Source organism: Pelecanus crispus, chromosome 11 (assembly GCF_030463565.1).
Source record: "Pelecanus crispus isolate bPelCri1 chromosome 11, bPelCri1.pri, whole genome shotgun sequence".
NCBI classification, from domain to species: domain Eukaryota; kingdom Metazoa; phylum Chordata; class Aves; order Pelecaniformes; family Pelecanidae; genus Pelecanus; species Pelecanus crispus.
Genome location: NC_134653.1, coordinates 58,886 through 80,970, shown reverse-complemented (window position 1 = coordinate 80,970; position 22,085 = coordinate 58,886). Strand labels below are relative to the sequence as shown.

The 22,085-nt window shown below is 38.8% G+C and overlaps 1 protein-coding gene across 12 annotated transcripts in view; it reads left to right on the top strand.

Moving 5' to 3' along the window:
* The window catches only part of UNKL (unk like zinc finger), a 61,068-nt gene extending 39,680 nt beyond the window's left edge, over nt 1-21,388 (top strand). For 7 of the 12 annotated variants that reach the window (XM_075719141.1, XM_075719138.1, XM_075719139.1 and 4 more), the window contains 6 exons: nt 2,811-2,976; nt 8,993-9,085; nt 13,578-13,808; nt 14,436-14,638; nt 15,487-15,741; nt 17,313-21,388. In XM_075719141.1, coding sequence (XP_075575256.1) covers nt 2,811-2,976; nt 8,993-9,085; nt 13,578-13,808; nt 14,436-14,638; nt 15,487-15,741; nt 17,313-17,468 — 1,104 coding nt within the window. In that variant the 3' untranslated portion in view covers nt 17,469-21,388. Of the gene's footprint in view, nt 1-2,810; nt 2,977-8,992; nt 9,086-13,577; nt 13,809-14,435; nt 14,639-15,486; nt 15,742-17,306 lie in introns of all 12 variants that reach the window. The other 5 variants (XM_075719135.1, XM_075719140.1, XM_075719142.1 and 2 more) reach the window with 4 other exon arrangements.
* Nucleotides 21,389-22,085: the final 697 nt, after the last annotated feature.

The following is a 22,085-nucleotide window of genomic DNA, read 5'->3' as shown; positions in this document are numbered from 1 at the left end:
AAGTGTTATTTAATCTCCATTTAAATAGTGCAGAATGTATGAAATTCTGCTATGTAATTATAAAGCTGTTGACAAGCTTTTTTTAATAACCTTTCTGTCCTGTCTTGTTTCTGTTTATTTTGCCTCTCCATTCTGTTTAGATATCCACCCAGAATGGAGTTTTGAAGTCACAGATAGGGTCAGTCTTGGTCTGTCAAAACAGGAGGAGGAAAGGAATCTTTGAGCTGCACTAGTGCATCTGTCTTAGGGTGGGACCAGAAGCTTGCTGTTTGTAAATATATTGGAGAGGAAAAAGAGACTAAATAGCCCAGTAGATGTAGGTGTTTATACTGGGGAGAAAGAGAACTAACTGAAGAAATCCATCAGCTTTGTGTGGGTGTGTGAAATTTCTTCACTTCCCTCTCACCAAGAGGCCTCAGCTTAAGATGGGACAGGCCAAAAGGGGATATATTTTGAGTCTCATAATTTTTCAGTACTACAAAAAGCCTCCTAATTGTGTTGACTTTGATATCATGTTTCTCCAATGACAATGATCGTGATCAGGCTTATAACCTAGGAATCCTATGCCTTGTCATTTCTTCATTTTACTTTTTTAATTATACAGCTGTTCTTCATGGTTTAATATGTATTGCCCATTCAGAGATTACTTTTTTTTCAGCTCGAACATTTCTGAAAACAAAGCAGCAAATGTTTTTTATTATGTATTATATTATATGTATTATATTTATTATGTATTATATAATATTATTATTACATGTTCCATTTAACATGTCACAGTGGGATATTAGAGAATGTGTTGTGAATTCAGTGTAAATTACAATATTGGAACAAAGTTTGGAAAAGAATCATAGAATAGTTGAGCTTGGAAGGGACCTCTGTTGGAAGTTCAACAAGTCTGAGCACAAGGTCCTGCACCAGGGTCGGGGCAGTCCCCAGTATCAGTACAGACTGGGTGATGAACGGATTGAGAGCAGCGCTGCAGAGGAGGACTTGGGGATACTGGTGGGTGTAAAACTGGATATGAGCCCGCAACGTACACTTGCAGCCCAGAAAGCCAATTACCCAGGGCTGCATCAAAAGCAGCGTGGCCGGCAGGTCGAGGGAAGTGATTCTCACTCTCTACTCCGCTCTCGTGAGACCCTACCTGGAGCACTGTGTCCAGCTCTGGCATTCCCAGTACAGGAAAGACATGGACCTGTTAGGGCGGGTTCAGAGGAGGGACGTGAAAATGATCAGAGAGAGAGATGGCTGGAACACCTCTGCTAGGACGAAAGGCTGAGAGAGTTGGGGTTGTTCAGCCTGCAGAAGAGAAGGCTCCGGGGAGATGTTATTGCAGCCTTCCAATACTTAAAAGGAGCTTTTAAGAAAGGCAGAGAAAGACTTTTTACCAGGGCCTGTAGTGACAGGACAAGGGGCAATGGTTTTACACCGAAAGAGGGTAGATTTAGATTGGATATAATGATGAAATTTTTTGCTATGAGAGTGGTGTGACACGGAACCGGTTGCCCAGAGAAGTTGTGGATGCCTCATCCCTGGGAATGTTCATGGTTGGGTTGGGTGGGGCTTTGAGCATCATTTCAAGCATTTCATCTAGTGAAAGATGTCCCTTCCCATGGCAGAGGGGTTGGACTAGATGATCTTTAAAGGTCCCTTCCAAGCCAAACCATTCGGTGATTCTCTGAAGGTCTGTAGTCCATCTGTCCCTTTGTCAAAGTGGGGTCAGCTGGAGCAGTTTTCTCAGTGCCTTGTCTAGTAGTAGTGTTTTGAATATCTCCAAAAATGAAGACTCTACAGCCTCTTTGGGCAACATGTTTCAGTGTTTGGCCACCATCACAGTAAGAAATCTTTTTGTGTCTAAGTGAAACTTTCTGTATTTCAGTTTGTGCCCACTGTTAAAGAAAAAAAAAAAAAACATTCATTCTCATGGTCATTATCAGCCTCAATCTTACACTGTATCTAGCTTTGAAATAGAAATTTTCTGTGGTAGTGGTAGAAATCAGGAGAGTAGATACTGCACAGTCACTACCTGTCTCACAGAAGGCAATGAGAGAGTATGTGGATTGATTCAGTCAGAGTTCAATGTTGTTTTTATTAACTATAAGACTGGAGGGAATAAATAATAAACAATAAAAGGAATTACTATACTGGAAACTCTGCACCAAGTCCTCGTAGACGTTGTGAAGTTATTTTCCAGTTTAGAATGTTACAAGGTTACATTCGGTTTGCATTTCTTACATCATTGTATAATTTAAATGTGTGATTTGTATGAAAAAAATGTTCAGCTAGAAAGAAGTAGCACAGCTATAGGTGATTGTATTATACCGTGATACATGTGTGCAGTGCAGTCATGTTTCTCAACTACCTAAACCAAAGATCAGTTTAGGCACCAATTGCATTTAGATGAAATGAGAAAATTTGCAGATCAAAAAAACCCCGTAATTTGCGCACGAGTGCCTAATGAAATGGTACAATTCCTCAATAGATGTTTTCCTTTTGAAAAGGAGCATCAGACTTCAGCTAACTGTGTTTTTAGAGCTTATTTGCAAGTATTTAAATACCTTTTTTCTGAAAGCAGACTTCTCTCGTATGGTAGTGATGTCCAGCCACATTGGGGAGATGCATTTGCTGGTAAATGATAAGGAAAATTATCCTAATCTGTTCATTCAGAGGGTTCTTCTGGATTTTTTTTCTGTTTGAATTAAAGTAACTACTTTTAAAAATACATTCTGTGTTTTTTACATGTTTGTACATACATCTGTGTAAGTGTGCTTGTGTGTGTATACATATGTTGTTTGGGATTTTTTTAACAGAACCATCTCAGTGTTTTTTCAGCGGTTAACCCACTTGCTTCAAGTATAACTTCCAGTCTGGCCTCCAGTGTTGGATCAGATAGTTCATCTCCTACAACTGTCTCTGCCCTCAGTGCCAAAGCTCTCCCATTCTACTCTGGCGGTAACACAGTTGAATCGGTAATAGGTAAGTCTTAACGTTTAATCTCCGATCGAACATGTTTTGTTGCATTATTCAAGTTCTCCTTGTTTCAGCGTAAGTTCAAAGAGCTTATTGGTAAAGACACTAATGTTGCACATGCCTGCTTTATTATATGTAATTAAAAGCAATATCTGAAATATAATTTAAATGTTTTCACCCACAATCATTATTTTTCACAAGGTCTCCAATGTGAGCATAGGAATGAGTGAATGGGACATTTAAACTGGAATTTTGGCATTGGTATGGGCCAGCGATTTAAAAAAAATGTGTACCACCTTCGTAATGCAACTCACTGTGTCGCTAGAAGTAGATGTACTGTCTCTTCAACTTCTGTTGGTGGGCTGATGAGCGTTGACTTTTTTTTTTTTTAATGTTACCATAGCAGGTACAATTACAGATCTTACCACGTTCATATGACAATGGGGTATTTTTCTTTGGCTGACCGCATATTCTCCAGTCTGGTGATTTGTATGTTCAAGGACAAAATCATTTGTTCACACTATGTGGACCAGATCTGAAAGGACACAAAGAGGAGGAGCCCTTGCTTTCTGGGTGCACAAGACTGATTCTGGGAAATGCTCACTTCCAAAATTTCTGTCATTAGCCCAGAGCCATTCCCATGCTTCCAACCAGCTAGGCTGTTCATGTGGAAAATGGTAAAAGGAGATAAATATTTCAATAATTAGACACTGGGAACTTCAAAACTGGTCATGGTACGCCTGCTATGGTCTCTCAGGTGCTGGAGAGAGAGGAATAATCACTTCCCCCAACCTGCTGGCTACACTTTTACTAATGCAGACCAATATGCCGTTAGCTTTTTTTGCCACAGAACACGCTGAATGCGTTGTTCATCAGAATTCCTAGATCTTTTTCTGCAGTGCTGCTTTCTGATCATTTGGCCTGTACTGTTGCAAGGGATTATTCTGTCCCAAGTGCAGCATTATTGTATTTGCCTTTGTTGAACTTCATGAGGTTTCTGTCAGTCCTGTTGTCCAGCCTTTTGAGATCCCTCTAAATGGCAGTCCTACCATCGAGTGTATCAGCTGCTCCCCTTAATTCAGTGTTATCCACAAACTCATTAAAATTTGCGGCGCTTTTACACTAGATGTGGTTTATTCAGGAGGCTGTGGTAGGGAATGCTGTGATTTGAAAGATGCTGTATTGCACATTCTGTGGTGTAAGTCACATGATCAGGGAGTTGCTGTGATTAGCTGGTGTACTTGAAGCTTTCTGTGTTTAAATCGATGTGTAGCAGCGACCAGGAGACTGCAGACAGTGAGTCAGCACTTCAGCACGGTAAGTTAGGCATTTGCTCTTTTAATTTTTTTAGGAAACAAATCTATGCAGAATATTGAATGATGGATCTTTTTCTGCAGTCTCACAAGTGTATAGCTTGCTTTCCTTAAAGGTCTGTTTGATGATCTGTGTGTTAGAACAGAACATAAATTATTTTTAAATTTCAGAATTAGAATGAGCAGAGTTTTAGTTTTTATTCTATGCAAGTAATATCATTTCATCGGCTTACAGTTAATATTTTAAGATATACTGTGGAATGAAATAACATTTTTGTCAAGATAAACATTGCTTCTGGAATAAGTGGAGGGTAGTTGGCTGTAACAAATTACTCATACAACAATGAAAACTGTGGTCTGATTTCTGCATACTAGATGAGGTGCTAATTCAGTATAATTTTTAAATTGTGATATGCTGAACAAGTGTGGCAAAGTTGTTTAAACAGTGCTATGCTATGTTTCCCGTGTCCCAGTGTGATTATATTATTCAGCATGAGATTCTCGATTCCTCTGAGTTAGAATACACCTCTGCTGTCTACAGATATTTTTCTAAAACAGTTTTCAGTATCCTGTGTTTGTTAATAGAATATGAATCATCAAATACATGTCTCATGTATGTATACGTTAGTGTACTTTATGGTAACTGTGTAGATTTGGGTTTTTTTTTTCCTTAAAAGAATTTCATATATAGATAAATTCTTTTTCCAGAGTTCTGCTTCATGGATATACAGGATGGCATTCGAAATAAAGTGCTGCACATAATCTGAATAGAGCAGAAAATTAAGACGTTATTGCAGAACAGAAAATAAATACATAGTGTTCTTGTAGGAAGTGGTGGATTGAGGAATCATAAAAAAAAGGGATAGAAAAAGAGCTGCAGCAAGGGAAGGGGCTAGGTGATTATGGGAAAGGGGGATGGGTAGGTTTGGATAAAGGATTAGGGGAAATGCAGGAGAGTTACATTAGCAAGGACTGAGGAAGCTTTGTCAGACAGTGGGGTCTGTAGCCATTTCTGTGGCCCTTTATCTTGATCTCACGGGGAGTTCCCTGAGTAATAGTCCCCAAGAGCTGGGGAAGAGAGGGGTGCAGGGGAGTTGGGAATAAGCATACGGATCAGATAGAATGCTATTTAGCATTGAGGCTTGGCCAGTATGTTGAAAACTGAGGAATGATGGAATGCAAGAAGGTATATTGTTGCAGTCTGCTCCTGTGAGAGTCAAGGGAGATTGGTTGAGCTGTCTGGTTTTGTTCCAGTAAAAAAAAGAAAGAAGCATAATCTGAGGGAAAAAAAAAAATAATTTTTTTTTTTTAAGAGGATGGAGAAATTAGATAATCAAAGTGTCAAAGGAGACAGATTTGGAGAGGAATAAATAGGGAATGGGCAGCAGTGAAGGGAAACGACTCAAGTGGTAGCAGGGAGAAGGTGGGACCTTGACATTAGGGGACATCTGCCAGCCTGATACTCCACCCTGTTGTCTGTTAGGTTCTGGGTGGACCTCACCCAGGAATGTTTTGGTTGCTTCTGTTGCTTTCTGTTGGATACTCAAACATGGGGATTTTGCCTGTCTAGGAGACTTGCTATTCAAGGAAAATTGGTGTCTCTCCATTTGCTTCCCATATATGTTGTGATCTTAAGATGCTGTCTGTGTTCTCTCCTTGCACTCCACTGACTTTCCACCATGTCAGGTGGAATCTGAGAGAGCTGGAAGGTATCAGAAATTAAGCTTTGAAAATCTGGATAATAAACAGTAAGGAGACATGTCTGTCCTTTTTGTGGTAGGGGAGGGCGAGTGTGCCAGAATGAGTTAAGGCCTCACATGAGGAGAACAAGACAGGTTAGTGATTTAGTAACAGTGCAGGCTTAGATTTGATCTCCTATTTGAGCAGTGTGATTTATGTCAGCCTCGTTGTTCCTGCTTGTCATACTCGCATAGCAACATACTGAGCCAGACATTGCAAATAACTTCAAATATTAATAACATCTGGCTGATGTGGGGAATTGCAAGAGCTTGAAGAAAACAGTTTGTTTCCCTGTTTAAAGATAATGACGGTGCTAATGGTGGGATTTTAAAGCCTCTCTTTTCACGATTGAGAGAATTTTGAATTTTTTGGAACAGCTTCTCTTGGTGAGAGAGGGATATCTCCCTGAATATCCTGCAGTGTAGTGACGAGAGGTTTGCTCTCACAGGTGTGTGGCGTTTTTGCACAAAGGGCGTTGAGACAAGTTCACATGGGTGAAGATTTATTAGTGGGTTGCATAGCTGATGGCACATAATGATGAACATTATGTCCAGATAAATACAGAAACATAAGAAAAGAGAGATAGAAGAAAGGGAAAGAGAAGACTGTCCCAGCAGCTGGGTGGAAAAAGAAGTGACAGGCAGGGCAGACAAGCATCCTTTCTTGGGCATCCTCTCCAGTGCAGCGGCTGGTTCTCTTCCATATAATGCTTTTCCCATATTAACTGTATTAACTAGAGTTTTTCATCAAGACCGTCCCAAACTCCTTATGGGCTCTTCCTGCTTATAATGTTATTAGTGTTAATTGGAGCACACTTTGGTCAGTGGATGGTGCTGTGTGCTAATTGGTTGTTGAGCTGTGTCCAAAGATATTATTGGGTCCCTCTAATACAAATCAAAAGCTACAATCAAGAGTAGGAGAAGAGGAGAAAGGAAGCGTGATTCTCACACCAGTGGCAGTCACTTCCCCTGAGAACCTACCATACCAATGCTCCGAGGGTTGGCAGGTGCAAGATGGTGAGCATGAGAACAAGAAAGGAAACATACTACCCCAGAGACTCCGGTAGGCACTACCAGAGCCGTTGGGTGAAAGGGCAAGATAGGCAGGCTACAGTGGTGGAGATGAAAGGCCCTTACCTGTATAAAAGGCAAAGGGAAGGAAGGTACAGTGCAGCAATGGGGATCCAAAAGCCAGTATGGAAGAGGGACTTTTAATCTGGGTTCCACATAGCACTTGTGGCCACTCCAAGCCTTGAGTCATCAAATAAAAGGAGGCCATCTCTCCCCTCCTTACCGTGTTGTATAGAAGGACTGGCTTAGGCACCTGTCTCCAAGAGAAGGTTATTGCTGGAAAACTTTGAAAAGCTAGGACATATCCCTTCAGGCCAAAATGATGATGCAGAGCGAGCTTCCTTCCTCTGAGTGTTGGACATCATGCTGCTTTGTCAGTACTGCTGAAAGATAAGGATTGTTGTTTGGGCATAACTCCATACTAATAATGTTGTGTTGCTTTTGAGACCTAGACTAGTGCCTCTTCACAAAGAGCTACGTTAACTCTCAGATATCTTTGTCATGAGCGTCATTGTGTAGTATGTGAACTTTAGCTCTTGGCTGGTATTTTGTTCTGGACAGCTTAGGCAGCTTTCTACTGAGCACTGTTCTGTGGATCCTGCTTCTAGGTCAGTAACTCCCTTTATGTACGGTCTGGGGCTCCGAGACTGTGAGGTCTGTTAGATAGCCCAGTCAACATTAGAAAATGCCTATACGTAATAACACTGCACTGACCTTGTATTAATGATCCAAATGGTCCTTTCGATTTCTGACTTCTAGCACTTTTACAACTGTCTAGTACTTCTGCCAAAGATTTTCTGCAGTTTACAGTGCCTAATGTTTAGGACTAGGCTATGAGAGAGGAATCAGTCTAATTCCAAAGGGATCAAGAGATCCCTTTTGGATCTTCTGGAAACTTTTAGACAAGCCAGTGTGTCTTTTATTTCTCTATGTTCCTTTTCAAGTCATTTAGGCTTTGTGCCAGTTTTTAATAACAATTTTTGACATAAAATCTAAAAACTCTTTACAAAGGTGATCACTCTCACTGACCACAGTGACCGGGATAGTCACTTTTGTACCTGTAAAATCAGTATTTATGCAGACTTCTCTCCTGTATTCCTGACTGTGCAGTTGTTCAACATTAATTAAAGCACAGGTACAGAGGGATAAATTCCTTAATTGCACCCCTTTCTGTGCAAAAAAGAAGTTAAGAGGAAGAAGGGAAAAACATGCCCATCTTCTAACACTTTATAAGCAGTGGACCTAGTAAGAAGTATACTGATAAGAACTTTTTCATCACATTGCCTAGAGAAATTTTAGACTGACATAAGCCTTAAAATGAAAAGCAGTCTAACTTTTGAGTCTAAATGAAATATTGATTTTGATTTTTACTTTATTTATTTTAAATTATTGCATCTTTCCATTTTAATGTTCTGACATTCCTTACATCTGTATGCCCTGACTCAGTTACCCCAAGGGCTAACTGTTGTAAGGGGCATTTACCATGCCTTTCCTCAGGTATAATACCTGGTTTTGTTCAAGAATAATAGAAAATATATTTACGTAGGTATCCAAATCTTATTTTTCCTCTTTTTCTGTTGATGTACATCTAAGCACAACAGGTGACACAGATTTATTGAAAATCCAGATAGATAGCCACCTCTCCATTATCCTCTGTTCATCTCACTGGCTTAAAGAGCTGTAATAGCTTATATGTGAATGTTTTCCCTTTTAGAAAATACAGACAATATTCTTCACTGTGTGTCTGTAGTATGCTTAAGATCATGACCTAGATGCAATAGATTTCTATGATGGAAGCACTAACGAAAATAGTCCAATAAAATTTCCTCATTTCAGCCATCGTGATAGTTTTATGGATAATTCAAGGATAATTCATTGATACAATATTTTGTTTAACAGGTTCTGCTTTAGATTTGCATTTTAATGATGTGAACATCGCATCCGTAGACAGAGAATTAGAAGATCAAGAAGGCAGTGACCTTGGATTAGCAAGTAAGAGGTCCAGTTTGTAAAATTATACCCATTTAAAATATCTTTCTTTCTTACCTTTCTAAACTTCTACTCATCAAAATAGTTACAGACAGCAAAGACCTTCAAGAAAAGTCCTCAGTTTTGTTCCAGCTGTTTAACTTTGTGGTGTAAAGGGATTGCGCTGCTATCATCCTGTCTTTATTTTGCAAGGGATCAGTCTATTAAACTTTTTTTTTTTTTTTTTAACACACTTAATGACTTGGGCCCATGGGCATAATAGTTGATGGAAGGACGTACATGCATTTACAGGAAGGCATTGTGCTTGAGCTTGACTGCCTGCATGTTGAGTGCTGCAAATGTCAGACAGCAGGCAGTATGTGCTGTGTGGACCGGCAAGTACTTCCATGGTTAGGTGGTTGCTGAGAGGGGGAGTAGAGACAATTCTTGAGGAGAAGGAGCTAGGAACCTTTAGGACTTTAAATACTTGCAAGTTAGGGACTTAATCTTTTTATGAATCTAACCGGGAAGGAGCAATTTAGTTGAAGGTCTGTAGGGAAGTATTCAGCCATTTGGCCTCTTCTGGGAAAGGAGAGGAAGACAGCAAAGGACAGCAGTGCAGGGGAGAGACAGCAGGGAGGAAGGATGAATGGGAGAAACATCAGGAAATTAAAATGCCACCTTTTCTGTGTGAAAGTAGAAAAGGGAAAATAATTGGGGGGGGGGGGGGGGAAAGAAGAATAGGAAGTGAAAACTGAGAAACTGTAATTTCATTATCATATTCCTTTGGGAGTCATAGGGCAAAATAACAGACATGTTTTTATGATACTTCCATTTATTTTCTGCTATCTGTTTTGCTAGCATTTCTTTGAAGGAGGTCTACGGTGATTATTAAGTTGGTTGTGCATATGTGTTAAGCTTCCACTTCCGCAAAGGAAACTGTATTCTTGGATGGCAGATGTATTCCTCCCGTGTCCTTCTTGCCCTGTGGCTCTAGACGCAAAGAGTAAAACAACTATAGCTATGCCCTAGTTTATTATTGCTGACTGTTGCTCCAAGAAGAAAAGCTTGCACTTACTGTCTCTATACATTATGCAATTTTTCTTCCTTGAAGGTAATTATTATACCTTTAGTCCACTGGCTTTAACAAATACGCAGATATATTTGATGTTGTTGGCATATGTAAGCTTGTCACTGGGACCGCAGTGGATAGGACAGTATCCAAGTATTACAGATTCAAGACTTTGTCGTCAGGCATGGAAATCATTTTGACCCATGTGAACATCAAGTGCCCTCACTCCCTCAGGAAGGCATATATTATAAGCAACTGTAAGTTGCTTCTTTCCAGAAATAACACAGATGTCCAGAGAAATTCTGCTTCAAACTTTTCCTCCTCCAAGTGCTTCCTTTGCAGTGAAAGGGGCCAGTTCTAGGCAAGATCACTAATTTTATCACCCCAGTAGTGTGTGGATACACGAAGCTCCAGAGCAAACACAGAATTCGGGAAAGTCACCTGGTTTGAAATGGACATTTTCACTTCATCAGCTTGCTCATTTGAAGGTGAGCAGAAGATGCCTCGCATAAAGTGACTGGTGACATGCTGCTTCTGTCTTCAGATCTGAGAAGAGCATTTGGGGAGGCAGTTTACAATTCACATTTGGTGGTGTTGATGTTTTGGCATCAAGTAGATCTGGGCAGACTGTAGCAATGGCTTCATTATTGATAGCAAGAGCTAGAAGAAACCAGTGCTGGATCACACTGATTAAGAAGTTTCTTGCACCAAATACTAATTTCTGAGATCTTGACAACAGTGCTGCAAGCTCTGGTGCCCCTCCCGCCTTGACTGTGTTTTCTCCCAAGGTGGTTCTTTGTTACTAGAGGCTGTATTTGTGGTACCTGTATACTTCAAGTTATTAGGGCCTCCATACAGAATGACCCAAAATGTTACAGTCTCAATAGGTAGTCATCTAGTTTTATGTAGATTCTCATCAATAATATTAGTGGGAATATCTTCAGAGGTTTTAGGGCTTTATATTTCTTTCGGTTGATTGACTTCTTACAATTTTCTGTCCAGAGATGATGCTAACAGGTTCTTCCTTCGCCAGAACAGTTTATATGTTATCTATTAATGTTTTCCGTTATTGTTCACGATATTCCGCTTCATACAGACCTGGAAAGAAACTGATAATGTGTGCAATTTCAAATTTTATTTCTCTGCTAGTGATGTCAGGCTCAACAATTCTCCTTATGCTATAGTTTGTTTGACTGGTATTTCATTTACTGCCTTGTTCTATGCTGCAGGAATGATGATGCTTCATTGGAAGTACCATGAAGTATGGAATAGGAAGGAAGTACTGTAACCAGTTTTATTTGTATGTGGAGGATAGTTCATGCAGTGTAATAGGTTGCCCTTGGTGGGTAGCCAGATGCCCATCCAGCTGCTCTCTCACTCCCCCTCCTCAACAGGACAGGGGGAGAAAATAAGATGAAAAAGCTTATGGGTCAAGATAAAGACAGGGAAATCACTTACCAGTTGCTGTCACAGGCAAAACAGACTTAACTTGGGGAAAATTAATCTATTGCTAATTGAAATAGAGTTGGATGGTGAGAAACAAAGAGAAAAATTAAAAGAACACCCCACCACCTTTTCCCCAGGCTCAACTTCATTCCTTACTCTTCTGCCTCTCCCTTCCCGTCCCGAGCGGCACAGGGGGATGGGGAATGGGGAGTAGTGGTCAGTTTGTAACAGTTCCTCTCTGCCGCTCCTTCCTCCTCACACTTGTCCCTGCCTCAGCGTGGGTCCTCTCCACAGGCCGCGGTTCCTTCAGGCAATACCCACCTGCTCCGGCCTGCTCCTGCTTGTACCGTAGTCTCTTCCACTGGGTGCAGGGAAATACCTGCTCCACCGTGGTCTCTTCCAAGCCTTCCATGGGCTGCCGGGGAATCTCTGCTCCAGGGAAATCTCTGCTCCGGAAACTGGAGCAACTCCTCCCCTTCCTTCTTTCCTGACCGTGGTGTTCGCAGGGCTGTTTCTCACACCTTTTGTTCCCTCCTCCTCTGCCTGTGTGGCATTTTTTTGCCCTTAAATATGTTCTCCCAGAGGCACCACCGGTGCAGCTGAAGCTGGGTCCACTGGAGCTGGCTGTGTCTGGCACAGGACAGCCCTGGCCTCTCCTGGCCACCCCTGCAGCCCCGCTCCCCCCCCAAAACTTTGCCCCTCAAACTCAAGACGTGCAGGCAGATTGTATTTGCCAAAATTCAACTGGATTTGAAGACTACTTTAAGAACCAGAAAATAAATGGTTATTCTGCTGCCATTTCATACAGTGTTTGTTTGGGGGTTTTACTTTGGCTCTTAATTTTTTTAAGAGAATTCTTACTTGGCCAGATTTTTTAAGTAAACTCCCTTTGCTTTGTTGCTTCCTTGCTTCTCTTGCGGAGAGTGGTGTACGTTTATTGTCTGGTATATTACGTACGTCTGTGGTTATATGTCTGTCCTGTGTCTTCCTCATATAGTTGGTTGTGAGGCTGACCTTGGTAACATTTGCTGAGTATTTCAAGATGTATTTTTTTGAAGACATTGTGGCAATGCAGCTTATAATGAGCATCCCTGTCTTTTTGTTTTGAAATGCTTCTAGAAGGAATGATGTTTTCACTGATGACATGAATTCACCTGTTTGAAGCAAAACCAGAAAACTAGAATCATGACCCTTGCTTTAAGTATAGTCATCTGACTGCTATATTTTTTAAAGAAAAGATGATGTCATTTTTTAGTTGCTATTCAAGCATATTGATGAATAAAATCTTCACAGTAGATATTGAACTATTTCCTGACCAGGAAAATGCACTGCATCTGTGCACGTTTATTTAAGTAACTGCATGATTGAACATCCTTTTTTTAATACCTATTTTTTATTATTATCATTAGTTTGGGAAATTATGAACAATGCATTTGTTTGACTAAATTATTATTAATTTTTACTTTGTTTCAAACTCAGCTTTCATAGAGATATAAGTACATTTGACATTTAAAATTTACTGAACAAAAGCAAAAGTATGTAGAGGAAAGATTGAGCTATGTCTGATTATTATGCTGTGTGTGATTTTCAAGGTATGTAGTCTCACTTGCTTAATCTAGTTTATATATTAAAATAAATACCACATTTTTCTTAGTCCTTTAAGTTTCAGTTTCTCCACTTGCATTAGTTGTTGGCTGTAAAAATGAGTAAGTCTAATATCTTGATCTGAAAAGTGTTTTCTCTTTCTTTGTAGCTGCAGATGAGGCCACTGCTGTGTAAAGCTACAAATTCTGTTCTCAGGCACTTGGAAAACTACTTTCAAGTGTTCTATTTAAAAAATATTTTTGCGATAGGAGATAAATAAAGTTTTCTTTTTTAATGGAAGGTATTTGAATATATAATTTAATTTACATCTGATACATTTTTTAGAAAAATACTTACAGAGAGCTGTGTACTGCTTTGGAACTAATCTTCCCCCTCCCCCCCTTGCATACATAGGTCAAAGATTACTGGGAAGTTCAGCACCTGTCAATATTCCAGGTTCTCTTGTTCGTTCCTCATCTTTACATTCATCGTCATCCCTTTCAACCTCTCCACTCAGTTCTCTTTCACAATCGCTGTCTCAGTCTTTTGTTTCATCCACTACGGCTCCTCACCACCAGCAGCCTCAGCCTTTGAAGACAGAACATACTATGTTAGGCACCTCAGCCTCTTCTCACAACTCTTTAGGTAAGTCAGTCAAAGGCTACTCTTTGGGTATTGTAAGAGGGAACTCAATGGCAATATCAATTGATATTACAATATCAATATTGTAATTGATAGCACTACTGACAATGGAGTTATATGTGGTATGTAGGATAAAATTCAAGGAGTGAACTTCCATTCCTAGTGAAGGGAGGAAAAGAATTCTTGGAAAAGGAGATATTTACAGAGGCATTTGAAAGGGATAAAATAGAGCAGTTGGCATGCAGGCAGCAGGAATGCATTTTAGCTGCTGCATTTTGCTAAAGGAAAATACAAAACAGAGAAAGAGGAAGAATTTAAAATGATGTATCAACTGCTAGGAAGAAAGCTTTTTATATATAAATGAATTCCCACTCTTCCTTTTGTGGACTGTACTGTCTTTTATTAAAAGCAGCAAGAAAAAAAAAGTGATAAGTCTCCTGAATTGCTCTAAATACCGTAAACATTTTTCAGACTGTCACATTTCTGAAGGTAGCGAAACAACGTTACGAGTCTCGCAGATAAAAGTATAAATATTGCGTATGTGGCACATCTGTTTTGTTGTGCATGTGAAACATTTTGCAGCAGTGTGTGCAGAATGATTTTTTTTTTTTTCCTGCTTTTGTTTTACAGGTTTAAATGGTGTTACAGGGAGCATCTGGGACTTTGTGACTGGGAGTTTCTCTCCTAGTCCATCCCCAGTACTCAGCAGTGGCGCTACCCCCTCACTAAGTTCAAACACCAGTGGGAACGAACTAACTCGAGTTAGACAGGAACTTGATGATGCCAAGAGAAAACTAAAACAGTGGGAAGAATCTTGGCAACAAGTAAAACAGGTACGCTCAGTTATGGTATATTAAATTTTTTATATATATATATATATATATATTTTAACGAACAAGTAGCTCCTCCTGCTTTTCCTTTTTACATATCTTCTTATCCTCGGACCCAGAGTTTTATTACAGTTTGTCAAAGGAATGTTTTTTCCATCCTTAAAATGAGCTAGTGGCATAAAGGAAACTGAGCTTTTTAAAGGGCAGTTCATTTTCTGAAATTGGTCTGCCTCTCTAGACAGGGACACTTACACGTATTCAGGATAGGCTGAACGGCATCGTATCTTGATGTTTTAGTAACCAAAGACGTACATTCCCTCCCATACCTCTTTCGATGATAAGCACGCAAAAAAAGTAGAGGCTTGCCAGCAGCTGTGGTTGCGTAGTATACCTGGACAGTATCTAGCCATCTCAGCAGTCAAACTGAGGTGGTTGATAACTGCCAGTCTAGTGCATTTTCTGTAGTCCTTTCCTTCCCCTCACGTTGTTCTCTCTGCGACAAGGAGTAGCTAAGTAGCTGTACTAGATGTTGATAGTTTTTGATCTCTCTTGACATTAAATTATGAATTTAACATATTTAAAATGTGTTCCATTTATAGAGCTCCAAAAAGGGTTCTGGCTGTTTACAGACAAGTAACAGTGACATACCTAAAAATTACATTAAGACAAAACAAGAGGAGTTGTTAATTAGAAGGTAGGATAAGTAAGGAGAAGCGTTAAATTGACAGTAAATGCATTGTAATGTCTAAAATTAGAGATTACCTGCATCTTTGAAGGCTTTTGAATTTGCTCGTCTGTTGTTAATTTAAAAAAATTATTTCTTTTTTATGTTCTGGAAATCTTTCTCCCAGGCATGTGATGCATGGCAGAAAGAGGCTCAAGAAGCAAAAGAACGTGCTAACATCGCAGATGCGGACAAACAACTCGCTCTTCAGAAGAAGGAGGAAGTGGAAAATAAATTAAAAAAGCTGAAGGCACAATTAGCTGCTTGTCTATCTACTGCATTACCTTATATGAAAAACTATGGAGATATAGAAAAAATTTCCTTGCCAAAGCTTCGTTCCTTACAAAATCGGCTGCACTTAGATTTAGAAACAATAGATGAGGTGAGTTGCTTCATCTGCATAACTATTTTTGATTAACTGAAAGTGGCAGCTCAGTGGCATATTTATGCCAGGTTTCATTTTAAAGAGCAGCATTGCTCTCAGTGTTAATTAAGCCTTTCTTTTCTGGAATAGAGGATGGTTCAGATTTCTCAACCCAATGGATTCTTCTAAGTTTTTGATCAGCTATCAGAAAAAATTACAAGTGATTCACAAGAATTCTTGGGGTGATTAAGAAAAAGATTTAAAGCCAGCTTTTACCCCCAACGTTTTGGGCACTACCTAAATAAATAAAAATAGTTGCCCTAAATAAATGAAAATAGTTGCATGCTTTTCGCTTGTTTAAAAGGTAGGCGGTGAGGTTCCCTGCTAGGAGTTTGTGTAGGCAGAGAGGCCAGTACAGACGTGGAGCATAGAATTGTTGACATTAGAAGGGACCTCTGGAGATCATCCAGTCCAACACCTTGCTCAAAGCAGAGTCAACTCGAGCAGGTTGCTCAGGGCCTTGTCCCCGTAGTGTTTTGAGTATCTGCAAGGATGGAGAGTCCACCACCTCTGCGGTCAACCTTTTCCAGTGTTTGACCACCCTCACAGTAAGAAAAGGTTTTTTTCTTACATCCGTGTGTGGAATTTTCTGTATTTTAATTTGTGCCCATCACCTCTTCTTGCACTGGATACCACCGAGAACAGTCTGTCCCTATCTGTTTTACTCCCTCCCATCAGGTATTGATACACAGCGGTAAGATGCCATCCCTTTTCGAGGCGAAACAATCCCAGCTCTTTCTGCCTCTCCTCCTATGTCAGGTGCTTCAGTCCCTTAATTGCCTTGGTGAAATACAGCAATGTGTCACTTTCTCTCAAAGCCAGACTCGGTTTCTGCCAAAATTTAGGATGCTCTTTCGCTGCCAGGTTGAGGGCATTTCCAAGGGCTCTTGAGAAAAGCTGCTATCTTAGGCAGTGTCACACACAGCGTTCTGAGTTCTTCTCTTAGTCTGAACCGCGTCTTGCTCTTCAAAAACTAACACGGCTTTTAGATGCTTTTAAATTCTTCTTGTTCCTTAATAGGGTTGATAGGCTTATCGCATGGAGACGTTTAGTTGCAGTTGTAACATCCTCCTTGAAGTCTGTATCAGCAGCTTTATTCAAAGTATTGTACATTTGGGATGCTTCTATTTTGTTGTGTTGCGAACATCTCCCACGGCACGAGAAAATGTAACAGTGGTTTGAAATGGCAAAATGAGGGAGTATATGACAATGGAAAAGGCTTATTTCCTCTTCTTGTTTTGGTTTTCCTTGTTTGCATCACTCATCTCAATTATACAGGGAAACTTCAGTCCAGAGGTTCAATCCTAGGTATTTTCCTTTCTAAAAGCACCTATACTCCTCCAGCTGCTGTTTTAAAGGTTGTGTGTGCTCTGATCATATGACCCTCAATTCAGCTATCTGTCATATGAAAACACTGTCCTTTGTGTCGTTAAATTAGAAGTTTATTTGGGACAGCTAAGCGTAAAGCTGCTAGAACGCAACTGTGTACTTTGGAATCGTTTTTACTGAGTGCAATAATCTTTTTACAGGTGATATTTCAGCTTCAGTCAAAGAAGTGTATCGTATGTCAGGAAGGTGATCGTAGCATTATCCTGAATCCATGTCAACATTATGTACTTTGTGATCACTGTGCAGCTGCACAAGAAGAATGTCCCTGCTGCAAGAAAAAAAAAAATCTGTGGTAACATGCAGGCATAGTACTCATATCACATTCATGAATTAAATAATTTTATGGGTTTGTATTTTGTATAAGAATTATATCACTCATAATTAATCCATTTAATAGTGCTAGACTGATCTTCATTTTGATGTGAGAAACTTAATTGCTTTAAGATAGATAATAAGGCTTGCTCACCTTTACATATCAACTTCAGTCATTTGATGAGGTTCTATAGTCTTGAGGTTCTTGTTCTTTCACACACACCCCCCCGCCCCAATCCGTCGCAGCCTTTTCTGACTTCCACTGACATTCCTAGTGCACAAGCTACTTGGGTTCATTTGCACTGTAATCACTTTGTATAAATCTTACCATAAGGCCTGAGTGAAGTGTTTATACCTGTCATTTTCATTAACAGAAGATGGATACGTAGATACAGTAACTACACGCTCAACAGTACAAATGGTCCCTTTGCCATGTCTGTTGTCTGTAGAACACCAGAGCCAGTATTTTGGAATCGGTCTAACACTATGTTTACTTGGATGTTTGAAAAATTCTGATTAATGTAAGAGCACTTTTTAACTATTGTGTTTTGTTAGAAGATATGTTGTAAATTGCTTCAAGCTGCTTTCTAGGTCTTATGTTTATTTTTTAATATGCAATAATATGACATGTTATATGTGTACTGTGATTTTAAAATATTTCACATGGTTTTACTGTTAAATCACAATACGATTAAATAGAAAGGACAACTTACCTAGTTTTTTTACAATTTATACGTTAACTGCATACTGTAGTATTTATAAATGTACGAGCGGAGACAAAAACAGTGAGGCATATATGCTTTCATATTCAAAGACATGTTTTCAATTTTGTGAAACAGATCGGTTTTAGTAAACAACTGTGTATTTGCATATTTCCCTCAGTTTGGATGTTTGTAGTCTTAAAGTTTTTGTACATCTCCTAACCTGTGTGGTACTCATTGGGAGCAGATATGAGATAGATAGATATAGATAGAGATATATATATATAACCAAGTGCCTATGCCCAATATCCTATAAAATGGCAGAAGACATAAAAAAAGAATTTTGCAAATAATTTCTATTGCTTAATTTTGTATTGAACAATTTGACAATAACTAGAATGCGTCTCTTGCTTTTATAAATATTTAAAAATACACTTTTTTCAGTAATGAAGTAATGCATGTTTGAAAGGAACTACAAAATTATTTAAGTATGTAATCAGGCAACGGCACTTTGACAGAGTGATTCTTTTAAAAGGTGGTAATATCCTTACTTCATCCTGGTAGTTGGGAACATGCAATTCAGGAGGAGAAGTAGATTAATTACTGCATGTTAACACTGTATATTTTTACTTTTCTTACATGGAATAATTGCCTGCATTACTCCTTTTTCTGTTAAATTCAGGTGTGACACTAGTACAACTTAGATTGAAATGACCTACTACTGTGTTACATGATTTGTATCTCTGTATTACTGTATTCAGTACGAAAAGTGAATTCACACAGGCAGCAAAGAGTTAAAGTTCAGTCATGCTAAAACAAAGATGTATCCTGCAATTACTATTGTCAAAATAGAGCTTGTAGAACTGTGTCAGCATTAAATAAAGGGCCCAAGCCAGTAGTACTGAATTCACTATCTCCTTTGGGTTTTAGCATTCTTTTTGTACAAAGGCTTGAGTTAGCAAAAAAACATTACACATTTTCTGTGAGAACTAAATGTACAGACTTGTCACTGCTTTCTTAAGACATGTCAATCTGCAGGAACATTGGAGACCTTTTGGGAAGGGAGAAGTAGGATAAAATACTAAATACATTTCTACTTGCTTTCTGTTGCATAGTTCATTTAAAGACCAAAGTTGGGTTTAATAATATGATTTTGTTGTCTTTAACACAGTTTCTCTAAAATGTTTGTACTGGGAAAAGGATAAAATCGGACTGTATTTGCATTTTCAAACACAGTTTTCTGTCCTAAAATAAGATATTGCCATTTTAAAGGTGTAGCCAGCTTTAGAGTTTTTGAAAAAGGAACTTGGATCACCAAGTTTGGCTGTAGGTATTAGCGTATTTTTTGCATCTGTGCAGTCTGTGACAAAGACTGATTTTTGAACCTTAACAGTATTTTGGACTAAAGCAAACTTAGTTATGTAAGGGTTGGTTGTTGGTTTGTTTGTTTAAACAGTGAGCAAATCAAAGAATAGTATGTAATTATAGTTTGAAATTGTTACATATTTTTCAAACAAGCAGTTCTTTTGGACAGCAGTTTACTACATTTATCTAGTGTGGAACAGCATTCTGCAACCGTTGTCCTCACAAAAATGTTTAGAAATATCTTAGTGAAATTTTTTGCTTTGGTATTTTAGAAGAAACCAGCTTAGGCCACATTGTGGTGCCCATATGCAGCTATGTGACACTTGTTACCCACGAGATACAGAAGCGTGGTTTTGTGCTGTCTTGTCAAAGTTTATAGTTCTTCATGTGTATTTTAGTGCATTTGCCTATGTCCTAGGGCTATTTTTTGGTCCCTTTTTTATTTGGTAGTAACAGGTGATATTCCTAATCTCAATACACCAACAAAAAAGGAATATAAACAGCACTTGCAGTGTGAATCATCACACTGACATTCATAGTTTACATGCACCGCATTTTTAGAGGAAACGAACTAATATGTTTAGTCTATTGCTTTTTAAAGTTGTATATTTTGTGTTTTACAATGACGAATCTTGAAAATAATCATGTGTGTCCTATAGTAATACCAGTACTGAAAATTTTGCGGGTGTTCCCTGTAAGTTTCTTTGGTGCTGAATTACAGACACATTTAAAAACTATCAACAAACCATTTTGTGGTGAAAGAAAAAACAGGTACCAAAGAAACATACCTATGTGTGAAATTATCAGACTGGGCAGCTTGCTGTAACTATAGACAAATCCTGAAGTGATCACTTGAATCGTACAGCACCACGCATACCAGTCGTATGACGATAATACAGTTGTTCTTCACAAAATTCTTTTTGTGAGAAATGACAAGCAAAGTTTTCTGTATCTTATTAAAGCAAGTCAACTGCAAATACAAATAAATATGTACTTTTACACCAGTACTTTAAAATGGAGGATAATAAAATATATGCAGTTGATTAGAGACAACTATTTTGAAGAAGTCAGAAGTGAAACCTGACCTTTGTAAGTATTCGTCCTTGCACTATATACACTGTCTAGAAACTGGATACATTAAAATTGTATTTCAGTGAGACTACAGCACGGTAATTTTGCTGAATTCACAAAATACATAAAAACAAACTAAATAGATTTTCAAGATTCATTTTGGTATTTGACAAAGTTCTGTGTTAATTTATGTAAGAATATAATTTTTAATGTGAATGCCATTATGTTGTCACAATTATTTTAGCCTGGGGAACAATAGATTAAAATTGTGATTTCTCAGGGTTTTCACAGTTAGGAGCAGTAATTTAACCGGAAGTATGCTAATTACAGATAGATCCCGAGCTGCATGTTATAGGCTTATTATTAGTCGTCTTTGAATAGCAGATTATTAAAGACATACTTGTTTTGTTCTATATTGCCATTCAGAGTATCCTAGTATTAAATATAGGTAGTAATATTATTACTGTCACACTATGCTTGTGTAACTGTGGTCATCGTCAGACCCTAAATAAATATGGAATTTTTACTCATATTAATTTATGGAAGCCGTTAATGTTTTGAGTGTATAGACAGAAATGATTTTGTGAATGAAACTGTTCTTAATACAAATCATACTATTTATAATGTATACTCATTTACTTGTAGTGAACTGTTTAAAATTGTTAAGACTTGTTAAAACTTTTCTACACTATAGCATTTATGCAATGGTTTACAGAAGTCATGGAATTATTTTTATTACCAACATGGAAATAAAATTTTGATCTTTATTTCTGAGCTATACTGTGTTTAAAGATTCAAAAATTTACAGATATGTTTTCCTCCGCAATCTAATTGTGGCCTTCCTAATCATTTCAGGGTTTCAACCACTGGGATTGGTATTTACTGTTTCAGTGGAGAGAGGTCTAACTATGTTACAAAGAAACTGAATCAGCGGAACAGTCTAAAAGACAGAGGCTATCGAAGTATTTAAAACATAATCTCTTTTTCATTCCATTCTCTGTACTACATGTCCTAAGAACGTACAAAGCGTCCTGCTGGGCTGGAGCTATGGTCATAAGTCTATACCAGTATTCTGTCCCTAACAGTGGCAACAGGAGATGCTACTTAGGAGAGGCACGCTAAGTCTTGCCTCTTTCTGCAGTCCATGCCTCTCCTATCCTCCAGTGTTAGGGATGTTAGAAACTGCAGCCTATTTAGACTCACCTTCCACAAGATGGTAGCTTTGTACCTTCCCAACTCAAAACTTTGTCCTTCCTAAGGTACAAAGAGTGTGACAGCTGAAGATGTGCATTCACCAAGGTTTTCTGGAGATGTGAAACAGCAGCTTCTTGTCCTGTCATCGTCCACATCCCTCCTGGTAACGCCCAGGACTTCTTCAGACTGCTCCCCACCTAGCAGCCACTGCACATTTGGCAAGGCAAGTAAATTAATGTCGGTTACTAAAAAGTCTCAGCTTACATGCCT